Source organism: Trichosurus vulpecula, chromosome 1 (genome assembly GCF_011100635.1).
Source record: "Trichosurus vulpecula isolate mTriVul1 chromosome 1, mTriVul1.pri, whole genome shotgun sequence".
In the NCBI taxonomy this organism is placed as follows: Eukaryota; Metazoa; Chordata; class Mammalia; order Diprotodontia; family Phalangeridae; genus Trichosurus; species Trichosurus vulpecula.
Window position 1 is genome coordinate 269,749,515 of NC_050573.1, and position 20,089 is coordinate 269,769,603.

Here is a 20,089-nt window from a genome sequence, read left to right on the forward strand (position 1 = left end):
TAACTGAGGGCACTGGATGATTCTTGAGTCAACTAGCTTGAAAATAAATTCCTTGCCTTTTTAATTAATTTGCAAAATATTTTTAAGTTTATATTCTTGTTTGGAGAATTAAAGTCACAAAAATTAGTTTCTTCAACTTGCTTTAACAATATTATGAATTTCAAATATATATATGTCTTGACTGGGATGTCTCTAGGGATAAAGCAGTCTAATGACTGGCCAAAGACTTAACTCTATTTACATGCTGAAACACCTGAAAATAAAGGTCTCTTAATTTTCAATTGAATTATTCTGTTTAGAACAAGTCTTTTACATTCAAACAAAAGTGTTCATAAGATTTTTTCCAAAATAACAAAATTTCCCATTAAGGAATTTTCCAGGTAGAGAAGACTTACATCACATCAAAAGTCTATCACCGAAGCCTCCAACTGCTTTCAATGAATATGCTCTGAATTTAGAATTGATCAGTCTGGAAACTTCATTTACCCAAGCATAGTCATTACTTCACACTATAAATCTAGTTAATCCTCAAATAGTATCTCTAATTGCCATAATTCATGCTCAAGAAGGCATATTGAAGAAAAGACATCTATGAAATTTGTAATGATACGAATGTGTCAAGGAGAGATTTCATTTAGTTATCTAGAAAAGCCTCTTAAACTAGAGAGATCAGGAGACTCACTGTGTTATGCAGTCAAGACACTCATAGATACACCAGGTGTAGGGAGTCCTGAATTCTATTTTCTTCTCTGCTTCTGCACCTACCTGCCTTGCTGTGTGACCAGATCCCTTCATCTCTCTGTGCCTGCGTTTCCTCATCTGTAACCTAAGCATAATTACATTTGTCACCTACCTACCTTTCAGTATTGAGAGAATTAGCAATATAATGTATTTAATAGTTTTTTAGTATCCCTTTATGGCAAGATGCTAATCCAAACCAGCAAAATTATTTTGTGAATCAATTATTTTAGGAACTTTTTCTTCACTCGTAAAAGAATATTTATGTTTTCCCCTTGTTGATTAATGTTTTTTGATATACTGAACAGTTTTCTCTCCTTTATTTTTTTCTTCAAGTTTTTATTCGTACTTCTAACTAAAGAAATTAATTTCCTTAAAACTTCAAACTTATGGTTGAAAAACTAGAAAGAATCCTGTGACTTTAAGAAAAAATTCAAATCCATCTCTGCCATCATCATTTTTAGCTGCCAGAGAAAAACAATTTTCTCAAAGTTAAATTACCTTAAATAATTGGTAGGTTTTCCTCCTGAAATATTTTTGGGGTTTTAGTTTTTCTTATTGCTTTTAATGAATGGCCACCTAATATGAACTGACATTAATTTCTGTGCAAGAATGCTGCCACCCTTTTGCTTCTGATCTCAAGGTTCACCAATTTATGTAAAAACATACCAGAAATAAGATCAGTATTTCACAAATGTCATAAACAAAATTAAATTCGGAGGGTTTTATTTCTGCAGCACTATACAAACAGGATTTTTTTTTAATAAGAAAGGTGGTAACTTGTAATTATGTATTCTCTAAGTGCAAATTAAAGCACTTAGAGCAACTATGTTAAATCTTCCTGGCCACTAGAGAGCCATTTAAAACACTAAATCAATGATGCCCTAAGGTGTTCTATACCTACAAAACACCAGAGAGAACAGAGACCAGTGAGTTTAACTTTGTTACAAATGTTATGGTTGTTAGTACCATATATTATATACATATATAAATAATATATATGTATCTATTACATAGATATATGTATGTGTGTATTTTATTTATATACATTAGGAATTATTAATTAGGAAAAACATCTACTTTCAGTTCTTTTTTCCAAGAGAAGTGATGAAGTTACATGTCATGACCACTCATTTTTATCCAGTTTTCCTTTATAACCAAAGACTCCTATTGGCAAGATTGCTAGCCAGACTGGGAGTGCAGTTTATGGTCACAGAACCAAAGTTCTCTCTGTACGAAGCTAACTGGTCCATACCAATACTGAACTCACTAATCTATAAACTCCATGTTAAAAGAGATCAAATTTTATTTCTTACCTAGCACCTACCACAGTGTTCCTGCACATACTAGATTCTTAAGTTCTGTTAAATTAAACTGAACCTTGATTTCACAAGCACCACACACTAACTATATGAGCCTAGGTGTAAAAAAACAACAATACTATCTTAAAGGTACAAGGAGTTTATACTGGACAAGCTGAAACTAAATCAATGAATGAAAAACCAAAGGAGAAAAACCTGTAATGAAACAAATGATTCTTAGGATAAGATACAAAACACAGACAATGGAAAACATTGTTAATTGGAAAAGTAAAAGGCTAAAAACAATGGCATATAGACTCTCTACTATATAGAATGCCAGAGGAATAATTCATCTTATTGATTAATTCATTTGAGAAACCTTCAAAAATACCTAAAAATATACTAATCTATATTTCTTCCCTGTAATAATGTTAGATGGCTGTTCATCATTCACAAATAAAAATTATGACTGCCAGTTTGCCATTTGATTTCTGTGCTTATGTAGCTAAAGAGGTCACTGGAGAGCAGAATTTTTATTAAGCTAATCAGTGTGTCTTATGAAAACATACCCAAATCAATCAGACCAAATAATAAAATATGACTCCTTACACATATTGATAAATATTCCTTTTATAAAAAAGAGTACTGGATAATCAAACATTTAAAAGAACAGGGGTACACTGTAAATTTGTCTTTTTGGTGTATCTTGCCAGTTACACCTATTGTCCCTGGGTCAAATACTAAAGTAAAATTGTGCCTTAAGTGTATATATATACTAAAGTGTCTCCAACAAACAGTGATGTATATGAGAGTCAAAGATGCTCTAATTCATCACTATGAGCAGCCATCAAGGGTAAAAAGAAAGCTCTGCTTGTTTCTAGTGACTGGCCAGAAACTGATGACCCTGACAATTCTTTGCATCAAATAGTATGATTCCATCAATTTAAAGTACACACACACACACACACACACACACACACACACACACATACAATTTCTACCTCAAATTGAAAGAACCAGCTACACTAGACTGAAGAACAAGAATTTTACTGTCTAGAGGAAAAATTTGGATCTAGGACTATAAAAAACATTATTATTGGTAGTGGCCAAATTTCCAGGCTGTTTTTAAAAAATGATCTTCCCACTTTTCATGAATATTTTCACAGCACATTTAGATTGTAACTACATTGTAACTATTTAAAGTCAATGCAACTTCACTTTAGTAATCAATTTTATAAACACAACTCACCACTTTTGCATCTATAGCAACCTGGGCAAAGCCTTTACGATCACCCCAAATTATGCTGTAGGTCTCATCACTAAGAAGAGCTTCTCGAACTCCACCTGGTGAAATAGCTAACAAATGGCCACTCTTCAGTACTTCAACACATTTTTCCCTGGGTCCATGTAGAGCACAAAATACATCAAGCAAGAGACTAAATCCTGTCAAATCAAAAGAATTAAACTAAATCGGAAGTGCTTATTGTTTCAGCTCTCAAAAAAGAAGCCCCACGTAGTAAAATTAGATTCACCATAATTCTGTACTAATTTTTTTAACTTCATCCAATCAAAGTTCTTAAAACCTATATAAGCTATATATTGGTAGAAGCTTTCAAACTAGTAAACTGAAGGTTTACAAATCTAAGGAGGGAAAAAGACTTCCATGCTAGCAGGAAGCAACAACAAATCTATCATTATTGATAAGGGTTAAAGCTGATTCTATTCTGCAACAGACTAAGAAAAGCCAATAATAACACGTTTAAAACCACTAGCTTATTTCTTGATTCTGGTGAAATCCAGGCAGTTAGGTCAGTATTAACCCTCCAATTTTCAAGTTCTAGTACTGTACTACAGTCACATTAACTAAATCTGGTTAGAACTTGAAGACGCAGAGTTGTAAATAAACATGTTAACAAAAATTGAAAATAGTTGGCCTAAAGGGCTTGTTTATATTAAATTAATTTTATTTATTAGATATACTTTCCTTAATGCTAGGAAATGGGAAAGGTTGGGGAAACTTGTGCAGACTAGCAAAATTTCTGATATTCATGCAAATAATTGGTACTCTCTCACCTATCTTCTTTCTGACTTCTAACTTTGCACTGGACAAACTCTGTGATTTAAATGCACTTTCCTCACAAAATCACTCGCCTCCTTCAAGGTACAGCGTAAACACTACGTCCTTCATTAACTATCCAGTATTTAGGCAGCTAAGTAGCCTAGAAAAATAGAATGCTAGACTTGGAATCAGAAAGACCTGAGGTTCAAATGCCTCAGATACCTAGTGTTGTGTATCAAGTCACTCAAACTCCCTCAGCCTCAGTTTCCTCATCTGTAAAATGAGAATAGCTTTTTTCACAGACTACCATCAAGGAAAGAAGATGGCCCAATCTAAGTTCTAATGTTATTTACAAACCAGCAGCAATGAAATCTTACTTATGACAGGATATGATTCTATAAATGAATATCTGGCTAAAAAATTAACCACATAAAGAAATGACTGCTATGTCAAAAACATAGACAAGCTTCTCAAAAATGAAGTATTTTTTAAAAATATGTTCGTTATTTCACTTACACTTTCATCTAAACAGTTCATCTAAACTGAAAAAAAAAGTTAAGTAAGGAATTACAAAGCTACTAGAATACAATTTATGTCCACAAAATTTTTATGTTCAAATAAGGGGCAGTGTGGTTTACTGGAAAAAGGAGTTAGCACTGGAAGACAGGGAAAAACCTCAATTCAATCAACATTTATTATATATATGTAACACATATATTTATGTAATATATAGTATAACATATAACATATATTAGTATGATCAGAACACTGTGCTAGGCTGAGGATTTCTGTTGTGGCTCAGTCATTTCAGTCATGTCTGACTTTTCATGACCACATTTGAGGTTTTCTTGGCAAAGATACTGAAGTGGCTTGCCATTTCCTTTTCCAGCTCATTTTACAGATGGAGGGAACTGAGGCAAACAGGGTTAAGCAACTTGCCCAGGATCACACAGCTGGTAAGTGTCTGAGGCCAGATTTGAATTCAGGAAGATGAGTCTTCCTGACTGCAGGCCAGGCAATCCATGTCCATTGCACCACCTAGTTGCCCCAGGCTGAGGATACAAAGTCATAAAGTAAAAACAGTTTGCACAAGGGACTTACATTCTACAGAGGATATATCATGTTAAGAGCTAAGTAAATATCAAATAATTAGAGGAGGGAAAAAACAGTAGTTTAAGAAAGTTGGGTATACCCTGAAAAGGTTCTGTGCTTTCCTGGACTGAGACGATGCTTCTGACACTTGATAGCCCTGTGAGCATTGGCATGTCTCTTAACTTGAACCTAAGTATCCTCATCTGCAAAACAAAGTTGGGTATACCCTGAAAAGGTTCTGTGCTTTCCTGGACTGAGACGATGCTTCTGACACTTGATAGCCCTGTGAGCATTGGCATGTCTCTTAACTTGAACCTAAGTATCCTCATCTGCAAAACAAGCATAATATTACCTATACTGTCTAAGAGGGTTGTTGCAAGGATAAAATGAGATGAAGTATTTATATCCCTTTTCAAAGCTTAAAGCACCATAAAAATTTAAGTTATCATTTGTTATTTTGATAGAAAATAATTATAAAATGTAGTTAAAAGGTGAGCCTTCTTTTAAAAAGTCAGTTTTACAAAACTGGTAGACATGTCAAATCTATAGACTTCCACATTATTATTTTCATAAGTAAGAAAGGATCCATTGCTAATAAGACTAATACAAATAGGATGTCTAAGTCTTCCATCCTTAAATCCTGCAAATAACCTAATATAGATATATAATGCTATTCAATAAAACAGAATGTAAATCACTTGCCTAATAAAGTTATGCATAATTATTCCTCCAAAATATCAATTTTAACCTATAGATTTTTTACTATCCTATGAACCCTAGCAAAACTACTCATACTCTGGATGAATCAAAATATTCTATTTGAAAATGCAATGCTTTATTTGACCAGCCTTACATAATTTGTTTCACTTCTTCCCCACATAATAGGTCCTGTTATATATATATATATAGAGGACATCAGCTATCTGTGATTGTGAGCAATTCAAATTCACTTAACTCTCTGAAACTGTTTTATTATCTGTAAAATGAGAATAATTATACTTGAACTACTACCTACCTAGCTCACAGTTGTTAAAAATTTTTTTTGTTAAGTGCTGCAAGTGCTATATAAATGTGTTACTATTAGTGACAATAACATATTCACATCAATTCAACATAAACTAATCTGTTAAGCTTCAAACAGTCAAAGGCAAAGTCACATTCAAAGTGGCAATATTAATCTGGCAAGGTTGTTTAAAGGAAGCAAAATTTTCTCTACAAATAAATAAGCGAGGCCTTTACAGAGAAAAAATAGGTTTTTAAACTTTGTCTCCATCATACTACCAACACTTACTTCTTGTTGCAGTTCAGCCTATGATAAGATGCAAAACAAAAACCTAAAGTGTGCCCTTATTAGCTTTATTACACCATGAAATTCACCTATTGTCATACCATTATCACTCTGAAACGCAATATTCTAAAGTTATACTTAAACTTTACCTGGGATTTTAAAAACAAAATGATCAGCTACTACTCGGCAGGTTCTGCCTGTGTGGATAAAGATTCTAGCCATGAAGTAGTAATAATCTATAGGAATGGCCCCATGGTAAAAAATAATAAGTGCTGGTCCTTTTTCTGGTATTTTTTCTATCCCATGAACCTCATAACCTGTTAGAGAGAAAAAAAAACTAATTGAATTTAACAATAACATTTATCAGGATGATTAAAACAACCCCACTGCTTAACGAAAGAAGAAAATCATAAATTGTCAACATAAACTCATTAATAAAAACCTTTTAGACTCCTCTTTGAGATGTAAAGGGAAAATATTCTAAGATCAACTAAACCTTACAATTCCTCTGTGATTACCTACTATGCAAGTGAATCAATCAATAAATATTTATTAAGGGCCTACTATGTGCCAGACACGTTGTTAAGCAATGGGGATACAAAAAGAGGCAAAAAACAATCTTGTACTCATAGAGCTTTCACTCTAACTTGTAACATACAAGATAATTTATTTAAAGTCTACACAGTAAGTTCCTGCTCATATATCCAGATGGATCTCTGACCTCTTCGATTTGGGAATTCCCTGAAATGGTGTAAATCACAACACATTTGCATGCCTGCCCATCTAGTGTGACTCTTCTCCATGTCTTCCCAAAAGTTCACTATGAGAAGGGGGAAGGGGGAGGCATTCTCAACATGCTAGAGGCCTTCCTTGATCTCTTCCAACATCAAGAGGGTTCCAAAGGGGTAGTCAGGATGTCCATCTATCAATCCTAGTTATTGCCACATAACAAAGCTTTTTTCTTTTGCTTATATATAGGAATGACATCTTATTTCATCCTTGATGACATTCTTTTATTCTTCATTGCTTGTGTTGCAGCCTGCTCACACCCATCATGTGCCTTTCCATGCGATACTCATCTTTAATTCTTCTGAAGCCCTGGTATTTAAGTTCTCTCTATAATATTGTTACTAACAGGTAAAATGTAATGGACTTTTGCTTTCATGAAAAGCTTGAGGTCAATAAGAGCTCTGAAATTTCCTGAAATCAATCCAATCCACTCTCTTCTTTTTCAACAATGGACCTCAGTTCATTGTTCATCTCTACTGTCTGTCCCAGATATACATACTTTTGTTCAAGCTCTACAGAGTACACATCCATTTCTGTATGTTAAAATCTGGACAAAGGAAATTCTTCATCCACATGGTCTTTCCTGTGTAGATGGAAAGGTCAAATTCTTTGGAGTAATTATAAACCTCTTCTAGGAGACTCTGTAATGTTTTGGAGATTGTGGCAATCAGCACAATTTTGTCAAAAAACAGGAGCATCTGGAGGATCTCACCATCTACTGGGAGTTTCTCCTTGACCTGGACTGTGTTGGATCTCCTCCAACACAGTGGCAGATAAATACTTTTGACAACCATATACTTCCATATTTTATGCTTCCTTTATTATCAGATGGTCACTAAGGAATCCTGAATAATCTTGATACATGGACGGGAGTTACCTTGCTGTAAAAGAGCGTATAAGGTGGAGTCTTGTCAACTGAATCACTGTTATTATAATCCACAAACACAAATAGCAATGGGTGGGATATTATATTATCTGTATCTTTCGGTGAAACACAGAATGGTAAAGATATGGTCCACTGTGGAATACTGTTTGTGAAAGCCTTTATGTTCTCTACTAACACCTTCATCAAGAAGGCTCTTGCTTTGCATATAGATGACTCTCATAAAGATTTTATATATATATACCAGTTACCTTTTTTCTGCATTAATAATGTCTGAGATTTTTTTCCATGTCTTTGTTAATTTTCCCTCTTTCTGACACCTTGCATATTAGTCTCTCAATTATCTTCACAATTATCTTGCATCCAGAACTATCTCCTCTAAATAAAGTTGGTCCAACCTGGCTGTTTTTCCTGTCTTTGTTCTCTTTGGTGCCATATATCAGTGTCCATGTGTGGTATTTCACTGTCCTTGATGCAGAAAACAGCCTGTTAAAAAGGCTTTTTCAAATCCTCTTCATTTTCAGTTAGGCACTAGATATGGAAAGCACCAAATAAAACCATAAAGAATGAAATGTTTTATTTTATCAGACAGGAAAAAACATTTCCCTGAGTCAGTTGTCTTTGTAGAGTCAGATCATTGAGCCAAGATCATAATTTGTTTAAAAATTAAAAAAGAAGGATGCAGAATGCAATTAAAACAAATGAACCCTAATCAAACAAGAATTTTTAGTACATTTTTAAAAAGGGAAATAGAATAAGTGACATCAACGCTGACATAATTTTACCCTCAAGAGGAATCTCAATGTAAATTAATTGCCAACTTAAAACAGCTCAGAAAGTACCTTAGTCAGCAAATATCTAGCTTACTTGTCAAGTCACTGCTAAAGTTAGAAAAAGATCTCTCTTTGGAGTCCCAGGAATATTACAATATTTTAAGTAGCTCTATCAGATGGATGTTAAAATAATTATTTTATGGGCTTAACAAATATGGTTTTATTATATTTAAAAGTGTTCTTCAGAAATGAGCAAATTTTATTCATTTAAGCAACAAGTTAAATATTAGATACAAGTATACAAGAAGCTATTTATTTCAATAGTATTGCAATGCATAATAACACTGTTAGTTTTCAAGGATCTCCAGTAGATTCAAAACGCTATCTGGCTGACTTTCCTAGCCAACACAAGAAGAAAAGAGAGAAGAAGAATGTTCTTTACTCCTGAATGATTTTGCTTGCTGGGATCTCAATGACTTAATCACTTGAAGATATTGGAAAGTTTATAAGTAACATATCCTACCATTTTGGATTCTTGCCCATGGTAGTAGACATTTCCTATGAGTTCAAAGGGAAAAGGAGAAGACATAATAGAGAAGAAATTATATCTAACTATAGTTTCACTCCATCATTCAACTAATCCCATCTCAACTTCCTCGCAAGAAGCTTATGCCTACTCTCAAGCCCTTCAATTTTTTTCCTTGATAGTATGAAACTATGAGAGTCAGGTAGACAAGAATAGTTGCCATTTGTGAACCTCTTCCATCAAAAAGACATAAACTTTGCCACTAAATTTCTTCTTCAGCTTCCTAGGGTAATTTAAGGGGGAAGTGGGACAAAAGAATAGGCAAGGTAGATTCATTAAGTTGTTTTCCCTAACAATGTGCTTTTCAGACTCAAAAATGTTTGAAATTTAGAGCAGGCATCTCTGCATATTGCCATTACATACAAAGAAATTCGAGGAGATATAATTCAATTCAATAAGCATTCAAAAAGTGCCTACTATGTGCAAGACATTGTGCTAGGTGTTAGGGATAAAAGACAAAAATGGTCTCTTACATTCTATAGGAGCAAATACAAAATATATGCAGAGTGAATACAAACAATTTAGGGGTGGGGTTGACAAGTTAGAGGAACAAGAAAAGTCTCTTGTAAGAGGTGTACATGAACAGACATGAAGGAAACTAGGCACTCTCTAGCATGGCAGTAAAGAGGAAGCAATGGAGAAAGTCTTTATATGGGCAGCAATTGCAGAGTGGCAAATTCATGTTTGACAAAAGGAAAAACTTCCTAACAATTAAGGCTATTCAATGGACTGCCTCAAAATGTAGTGGGTTCCCCCCTCACAGGTCTTCAAGCAGAGACTGGAATAATCTAACAATAACAGTGATAAATAGCTTGCATTTCTACAGCACTTTCAAGTTTGATAAACATTTTATATGCTGTTTCCTTTGATTCTTGCAACACTACTGTAAGGTAGGTGCCTATTATCCCCATTTTACAGATAAGGAAATTCAATGATAAGGTATAATGTAGTGAAGAGTCCTTTCCTGATGTGGGTTGGACTAGTGGGTAGTGAAGTACTTTCTAGCCCATAACACTCTGTGACTCTGTGAATGTTGTATACAATGCATAACAAGTACTTTGGCTTTGCTCCAGTTTGGAACTTGAGAATGCATGAAAGGATTTAATTCTCCAAGCCTGGAAAGGTAAGCTGGAAATACTGAAAAGAGACATGTTAAACAGGAGAATTTTAATTTTATGGTCAAACAGGAGAATTTTAATTTCATGCTAGAGTAAATGGGGAGCCACTGAAGCTATCTGAACAGTCAGACTTGTGCTTTAGGAGTATCAATCTGGAAGCTGTGTGGAAGATGGGCTGAAGAAGGATAGAGAAGATCAAGAAGACGTTAGAAGAGATTACTGAAACAATAAAGTTAAGAGGTAGTGAGGATCTAACATAGGAAAACTGCCTGTGAGTGGTAAGAACGCGACAGATGAAAGAAATGTTGTAGAGGTGGATTCAGTGAGACTTGGCAAGTGACTGGATAAAGGGACTGAGGGACAGTGAAGAGTTGAGGAGAACTCTACGGGTGAAGGTTGAATGACTACAAAGGTGTTGATGGAAGTTAAAACTAGGGATATGTTTTGGGGAAAGACATTGAGTTGTTTTGGATTCCACAAGAATGTATTAATTGTTTAGTATATCAGACAATTCACTTATGTCCCAAGGATACAAAGAAACAAAGAAAAAATTGTTCATCAGGCAGCCTCTGCCATTTCTATATCTTGGATTCTTTTCTCTATCCTATCGTAACATGATATTCTTGTGAATTCCTAATGCAGATGTATAAGATAGTAGAAAGAAGTTAGAGCTAGGTTCTAATTTTTGCTCTTTCCCTGACTACATGACGTTGAACAGCTCACTTAACCTTTTTGCTCTTTCATTTTTTTATGTTTAAAAGAAGGAACACTAATACCCCTCAGAGAGGTACTGGAATGAATGGTGTTATCTTCAGAAGAAGACAATCTATATTAGTTAATAGCAGCCTCCATCTCAAGTGACCTTATCAGGCAGAGAGATCTGAGAAATAATGGTTAAAAAAAAGTAAGGCAATCTGAAGTTATCACATTGAAAAGCAATGTATTAACTAATGCTGGCTGTCTTATAATGCCTAGTTCTGTTGCTACTGCACAATGTTTTTCCCTTCTTCATTCACAGTTATCTGTGGGTCATTTTTGTTTCTTCCATTATAGGACACTTAGAGACTTAATCAATGATCATGAAACATGTAAAGCTCTCTGAGTTCCTAAAAAGAAAAAAAATTCTAACCTGTAAGAAAAAACAGCAAAATAAATATTAAAGTTGAAGTAACATTCCCCTTCACTGACAGTGGAGCAGTATTAGTGAAGCCTATTGACTTATCAGTAAATTGAGGCTATTAATTTAATAAATTTAGCTTATCTGTTTTCCTCTTTGGCTCACACAGGAAAAGCAGATTTTTAAAAAGGGGAGTAGATGAAAAGGGAACTGGTCCATACTGACAGAGTAAGAAGTGAGAATTGACAAAATGAAAAAGGAAAACATAGTCAACCATATTTTGAAGCTATTGAGTTTTCCTACTAAAAGAAGTAAGTTTCATTTATCTGGAAAAATTCCTTTGTGTAGAAAGTCAATATTTGTTAAGCACCAGGCACTGTGAGAAGTAGCAAGGATACAAGAAAAGGTAAAAAAATTCCTTGTTCTCAATAAGCCCACTTCTAATGAGTCAGACAACAAGCAAAGTACTATATGTCAAGAAGATACAAAGAGGATAAATTGAAAATAATCTCAGAGGGAATGAACTACAGCTAATGAGACCCAGTAAAGGCTTCTTGCAGAAAATGGGACTTCAGCCAAGATGTGAAGGAAGCCAGGGAAATCAGGCTGTAGAGAGGAGGAGGGAGGGATTTCCAGGGCAGTCAGTGAAAATGCTCATAGTTGGAAGATGGAGTGTCACGTTCAAGAAACAGCAAGGAGGCCAATACCGCTAGTTGGCAGAGTAGGTGGATGGGGAGTAAAAGATAAGAAGATTGTACAAGTAGAACGGGTGTGGGTTATAAAAGATTTTAAAAGTCAAACAGAGGATTTAATATTTGATTCAGGAGGTGATAGGGAGTCACCAGAGTTTACTGAATAGGGAAGGTGACATTGTAGAAATACCCCTTTCCCCAAGAATATAAAATATGATCAAAGTATTACTATGAGATACCAATTGATTAACAAATATTTATTGAATGTCCACTATACTAAATAGGTTTTCTTTTAATAATGGCCCTACATCTATTTTCCTCACTTTATGCTATCATCATTTTGCTCACAAAGAAACAAACAGAAAAATAACACTAAAGAAAAATATTTCAGAAAAGGAAATTCAGCTTTCATATTCTTTTAAAAAATGTTTTGAGACTATTTTGAAGTACAGAGTAACAAAGAACTATATTAATCATGATTCTAGTATTTTAAGGAGTCTCAGACTGTAAGTTCAAAGTAATCTAGGTATAGTAATTCAAATAGATAAACAATAATGTCTACAATAAATTTAGTATTATCTTAAAATTCAGTCTATCTTTTTAATAGCACATCATTTCTTCTGTGATCTTATTTCAATTTAAGGAACTCAGTTTTCTCTGGACTATTCAGGATGATTTTGAGTATAGCTCAACAGAAGTTACATAAAGGATCAATTTCTCTATAGACTTTCTGAGAAATAAAGAGATACTCTAAGAAACTGATGATCATTCATGTCACTTAATATCATTTTTTTAACTTTCAGTAAGGGCCAGGGCCTTTTATTAATGACCAACTAGAAGAAGAGATGAACCCAAGCTTCTTTGTTGTCTGAGTTTACCTGGAGAGTGCCCTTCCTGTGTCAGCAGGGCTGGATTGGGCTGACTTGAGAACATTCTTTCCTCTGTTAGCCATTGAGGATGAGACCCTTGACCCAAGAAAACTATCTTACCTTAATATTTTATGGGCATATACTATGTTCTGGAATGTTAATGGTAAATTAAACACAGAGATCTTGGGTTGTAATTTCAACTATCTTGACTTAATGTATTTACAACCTATTCCATTAAGGAAAATCCTTGTCTTGTATCATGGTTAAACATACATGGGGATCGTAAAAGTGAAGTAATGCAGGCATGCTGAGTCTGCTAAAAATAACGTATATAATTCCTCACTTCTTTGTGAGGAATTGAGGAAGTGAGTTCAAGTCCTGCCTCAAACATGTATTTAGCTGTGTGACCCTGGCAAGTCACTTAACCTCTCTCCATCTGCTTTCCCATCTGTAAGGTGAGGAAAATATTAGAACCTACCTTAAAGATTTATTGTGAGGACAAAGTGAGATAACATTTGGAAAGTTCTTTGCAAACCTTACAGCACTGCATTAGCTATTAATGAAACCATGCTGATTAAAACTTGATTAATCATGAAGGTTCCTGATGACCACTACTTCCTTTTGTAGATCCATATTTGCCATCCCTTCAATAACACACTGTAGAATTTTGCTAGGAATCTGGATCATCACTCTTAGAATCCTTCCCTCTGAATCCATAATTCCAGGAGCCTCCTCACTGCTCTCAGGTTAGGTAAGAGTATGGTAATAAAGAGCAGGAACCAACTAACAAACTCAATGAAAACCTTTAGGAATGGAAGGGTTGTTTTTTTTTTAAAGGTAAAAAATTAACTGTCAGAATTAAATTCATGCCAGAATTTTCAAGTAGAAGGATTTTTAAGTTCCATTCCACATTTTCATGTCCTCTCTTACTTTAAAGAGGAAAAATGTTGTCCGCTTCAGTGGACTAACATGTCTATCTTGACCGTAAACCTTTTGAGGATATAAGTAAGTTCTTTTTAATTTTGTATCAGTGTCTTACTTGAATTAGATGAACAATAAGTAATTTAATGAATGAATGGATTTTCAGAGGACTATTGCTGCTAAAAACTTTTAAAGTCATGTTTATTACATATAATAAAAGGCCATGGAAAGATAGACTAAAAATTAACTGGAAACTAAATAATATAATCCTAAAGAATGAGTGGGTCAAACAACAAATCATAGAAACAATCAATAACTTCATCCAAAAGAATAACAATAACGAGACAATATACCAAAACTTATGGGATACAGCAAAAGGTTCCCCTTCTTGGGGGAAGTTTTATATCTCTGAATGTTTACATGAGAAAGAAGAGATCAATGAATTGGGGATGCAACTAAAAAAAGCTAGAAAAAGAACAAATTTAAAATCCCCCATTAAAAACCAAATTAGAAATTCTGAAAACCAAAGTATTAATAAAGTTGAAATCAAGAAACCTATTGAACTAATAAATAAACTAAGAGCTGGTTTTATGAAAAAATCAACAAAATTGATAAACCTTTGGTTAATTTGATTTTAAAAAAGAAGAAAACCAAATTACCAGTATCAAAAATGAAAAGATTGAACCTTCCTACAATGAAGAGGAAATTAAAACAATAATTAGGAGCTATTTTGCCCAACTGTATGCCAATAAGTTTGACAATATTAGTTAAATGGATAATTATTTACAAAAATATAAATTGCTCAGATTAATGGAAGAGGAAATAAAATACTTAACCCCATTTCAGAAAACGAAAGCCATCAATGAAATCCCTAAGAAAAAATCTCCAGGGCCGGATGGACTTACAAGTGAATTCTATCAAACATTTAAAGAATAATTAATTCCAATACTATATAAACAATTTGGGAAAACAGGCAAGAAGGAGTCCTACCAAATTATTTTTATGATACAAATGGTGTTGACACCTAAACCTGGAAAAGTCAAAACAGAGAAGGAAAATTATAGACCAATTTCCCTAATGAATATAGATGCAAAAATTTTAAATAAAATATTAGCAAAGAGATTACAGCAACTTATCTTGAGGCTAATACACTATGACCAGGTAGGATTTATACCAAGAATGCAGGGCTGGTTCAATATCAACATAATTGGCCATATCAACAACAAAACTAACAGAAATCATAAGATTATCTCAATAGATGTGGAAAAAGTTTTTGACAAAATACAACACCCATTCCTATCAAAAACACTAGAGTGCATAGGAATAAATGGAGTCTTCCTTAAAATGATAGGTAACATCTATCTAAAACCATCAGCAAGCATTACATGTAATGGGGATAAGTTAGAAGATAAGTTAGAAGCATTTCCAGTAAGATTGGGGGTGAAACAAGGATGTCCATTATCACCACTGTTATTCAATATTGTGCTAGAAATACTAGCTTCAGCAATGAGAAGAAAAAAAATTGAAGGAATTAGAATAGGCAAAGAAAAAACAAAGCTATCTCTCTTTGCAGATAGCAGGATGGTACACTTAGAGAATCCTAGAAAATCAAGTAAAAAATTACTTGAAATAATAAACAACTTTAGCAAAGTTGCAGGATATAAAATAAACCCACAAAAATCATAGGCATTTCTATATTATTACTAACAAAACCCAACAGCAAGAGATAGGAGGAGAAATTCCATTTAAAGTTACTGTAGACATTATGAAACATTTGGGAGTCTACCTGCCAAAACAAACCCAGGAACTATATGAACACAATTACAAAACACAACATAATATAAAACACAAATAAAGGCAGATCTAAATAATTGGAAAAACATCAGTGCTCACGGGTAGGCTGAGCTAATATAATAAAAATGACAATTCTACATAAATTAATTTATTCAGTACCATACCAAACTACCAAAAATTATTTTATAGGGCTAGAAAAATAATAAAAATATTCATCTGGAAGAACGAAACATCCATTATACAAGGGAATTAATGAAAAGAAATACAGGGGAAGGTGGCCTAGCCATACCAGATCTTAAATTGTATTATAAAGCAGCAATCACCAAAACTACTTGGTAATGGCTAAGAAATAGAGTGGTGGATCAGTGGAATAGGTTAGGTACACAAGACACAATAGTCAATGACTACAGTAATCTATTGTTTGATAAACCCAAAGACTCCAGCTTCTGGGATAAGAACTCACTATTTAACAAAAACTGTGTGGAAAACTGGAAAATAGTATGGTGGAAACTAGGCATAGTTTCAAGTTCAAACTAGACCAACATCTCACACCCTAAAGCAAGATAAAGTCAAAATGGGCACAGGATTTAGATATAAAGGCTGATACTATAAGCAAAATAGCAGAGCAAGGAATAGTTTACCTGTCAGATCTATGGAAAAGCAAAGAATTTATGACCCAACAAGAGATAGACAACATTATGAAATGCAAAATGGATGATTTTGATTACATTAAATTGAAAAGTTTTTGCACAAACAAAACCAATGCAACTAAGATTGGAAGGGAAGCAGAAAGTTGGAAAACAATTTTTACAAGTGTCTCTGATAAAGGCCTCATTTCTAAAATATATAGAGAACAGAGTTAAATTTATAAGAACACAAGTCATTCCCCAACTGATAAAGGTGTCAAAGGATATGAACAGGCATTTTTCAGAGGAAGAAATTAAAGCTATCTGTAGTCACATGAAAAAAATGTTATAAATCACTACTGATTAGAGAAATGCAAATCAAAACGACTCTAAGGTACCACCTCACACCTATCAAATTGGCTAACATGACAAAACAGGAAAATGATAAATGTTGGAGAGGATGTGGGAAAATTGGAACACTAATGTATTGTTGGTAGAGTTGTGAACTGATCCAATCATTCTGGAGAGCAATTTGGAACCATGCCCAAAGGGCTAAATTGTGCATACCCCTTGACCCAGCAATATCACTTCTAGGACTGTATCCCAAAGGGATCATAAAAATGGGAAAAGGACCCACATGTACAAAAATATTTATAGCAGCTCTCTTCATGGCAAAGAACTGGAAATTGAGGGGCTTCCCATCAATTAGGGAATGGCTGAACAAGTTGTGGTATATGAATATAATGGAATACTGTAAGAAATGATGAGCAGGTGGACTTCAGAAAAACCTGAAAAGATTCATATGAACTGATGCTGAGTGAAGTGAGCAGAACCAGAACAACATTGTACACACTAACAGCCACATTATGTAATGACTTTCACAGACTTGGCTCTTCTCAGCAATGGAAGGATCTAAGACAACTCCAAAAGGCTGATAACGGAAAATGTGGTCCACATCCAGAGAAAGAACTATGGAGTCTGAATGCAGACGATTTGATCTCTCTTTTTGCCTTTTCCTGCTTTGTTTTGTTTCTTCTTTCTCGTGGTTCCTTCCATTAGTTCTAATACTTCTTTACACATGACTAATATGCAAATATGTTTAATACTAATGTATATGTAGATCCTATATCAGATTGCACACCATCTTGGGGAGGGATGAGAGGAGAGAGGGGGAGAAAATTGAAAACTCAAAAGCTTATGGAAGCGAATGTTGAAAACTAAAAATAAATAAATTAAAAATAAAGTAAAATAAAAATTTAATAATCCATCAACAATGGGCAATATAATAATAATGAGAAACTATACCTCACATTATTCTCCTCCTGATAGGGAGTATAATACTATAGAAAAATCCATATTACAAATATACAGAAATTATATACACATAGTACCTATGGCTCTTTATTGATTAGACTGAGATCAAATCATGATCTCTTGAAACAAAACTAAAGCGTAAACCTTGATAACACAATTATCTCTAAAATTCTGGAATTAGACCTATCTCCTCATTATAAGCTGAAGCAGCAAGGCATCCCGAGGGAGATATAGGAGGTGGTATGTGTCAGGCAAATCAAACAACAGCCATTATCTTGACCAATATCCCTTAGACCCCAAAAGAGATAGCCTGAAGACTCTAATTCCAAAAGTCTCTAGCTGCGTGACCCTGGGCAAGTCACTTAATCCTGCCTGCCTGGCAAAAACACAAACACACACACACACACACACACACACACACACAAAATACAAAAGCCCCGGAAAGGGCTACTGCCCTCACTCCCTTCAGGTCATCAGTCCTGCCTCTATCTCATCTCCAAAAGCCATCATCCAAGGACTCAAACTTTGTGGAAATGCGACCTTACAATTGCTTCTGCAGGTGCTACAGCCCCTCTCTCCTCAGCAATCAAATTTTTTGGTGGGGAGGAAGTATAGATCAATTGAGTACCACTGGGTTTGGCTTTGAAAACTAAACCTGGATTGGATCTCCAACAGAGCACACTGATCCACATCATAACTTTCTGGGACATAGAGTACTAATTCCTAGTCATGAAGGCCACCTCATTGTATGCAAATATAAGCAACCTTATATTTCAATCACACATGCTAGCAATGCCATTTCAAAATCTATGCTTTGTCTAATGTTCTTCCTGGAACATGCCTACAGCTCCCTAATTTAGAGGATGGGAAGCATACTTTTACAATCATTCAATTCTTTGAATTTTTACACAGATTAATAATAACAAAGAAAATCAATAAACAACAGTGAGCAATTGGCCAAGCAGAGGCAGTGAAAGTAGGTGAGCAAGAATATTAACAATTCACCGATGATAGGCCCCATGATTTAAATTAACCAAAATCAGCAACCTAAAGGTGAAAGGCTACACTATTACCTGACTTTGGTAACTGATTGATTGAAAATAAGAATACATAGCCCATCAAAATGTTTGTCTCTGAATATATAAAACTTCATATAAAGAACATGGGGATGCACCTTGAATTGAATGTAACTGAAATGTTGATACTAAGGTATAGTATTTTATTCAATACTGCCTTTGAAAAAAGATGCATTCAGGGAAAAAGTTAAATTTCTTTTAAATAGGAAGTAAAAATAGCATTGTCAAAGTATTCTCCATACTATTTCAGTAATAACTTAGCTAAATTTTCTCATGTTTAGGTAACACTAACATCTAAAGTACTACCTTTTCATCTTGCTTGTAACAAAAACTATGCTCATTTTTTTAAAGGATACAATAACTTAAGGAAAATTATTCTACATGAGACACATAAATTTGCAAAGTATATGCAAATAAATGAAAGAAAAATTTAAATATCTCATCCCTCACATTTTAGAAGCATTCTCCTAATCACTGAAATGCAATGATAATATAGTTTCAGTCCAAGACAAATATACAAAAAACGCATAAAAACAGAAGTAATCCTTCTTACCATGCCATACTGCTGCATGTCCATCCCATACCGTTGCTACAGTTTTCCTTGCACCATCCCATAAATTATGGGAATATGCTTCCTTTAATACATTCTTCCTCTTGTAAATATGTAAGAAAATAATAGTAAGGTAGAGAAGAAAAATGGTAAAGTAAGGCAGTATCAAGATTATTAGAGGAGTAAATACCCACAGAAGATAATTAATAAAATTCAAATAATCCTCTAATTGTTGCACATCAATCCATCCTTCCAATAGGTGTACCAGACAAATCATATAGGGCATGGAATCCTGCCCTACAGAACAAGTTTGATTTTTCTCTATCATTTTTCTCTAAGTAAAAATGATAAAATGAGTCACTCTCTTCATAGTCACAGCAGTTTATGATTCTTGTACCTAAAAAGAAGAGGGGAAAAGTTTTATTTTTTTATAATTGAAAGACTCAATGATTTAGTCTCCTTAAGTACCAATCAAATAGTTTTATTTTCTTCATGAATGCCAG

At 34.1% G+C, this 20,089-nt stretch overlaps 1 protein-coding gene across 1 annotated transcript in view; it reads right to left on the reverse strand.

Moving 5' to 3' along the window:
- TMEM68 (transmembrane protein 68) overlaps nucleotides 1–20,089 on the reverse strand; it is a 38,735-nt gene that overhangs the window by 12,492 nt on the left and 6,154 nt on the right. Inside the window, exons 3-5 of the mRNA XM_036757167.1 lie at nucleotides 19,590–19,983; nucleotides 6,628–6,795; nucleotides 3,289–3,482 (exon numbers count right to left, since the gene is read on the reverse strand). Coding sequence (XP_036613062.1) covers nucleotides 3,289–3,482; nucleotides 6,628–6,795; nucleotides 19,590–19,914 — 687 coding nt within the window. The 5' untranslated portion in view covers nucleotides 19,915–19,983. The remainder of the gene's footprint in view (nucleotides 1–3,288; nucleotides 3,483–6,627; nucleotides 6,796–19,589; nucleotides 19,984–20,089) is intronic.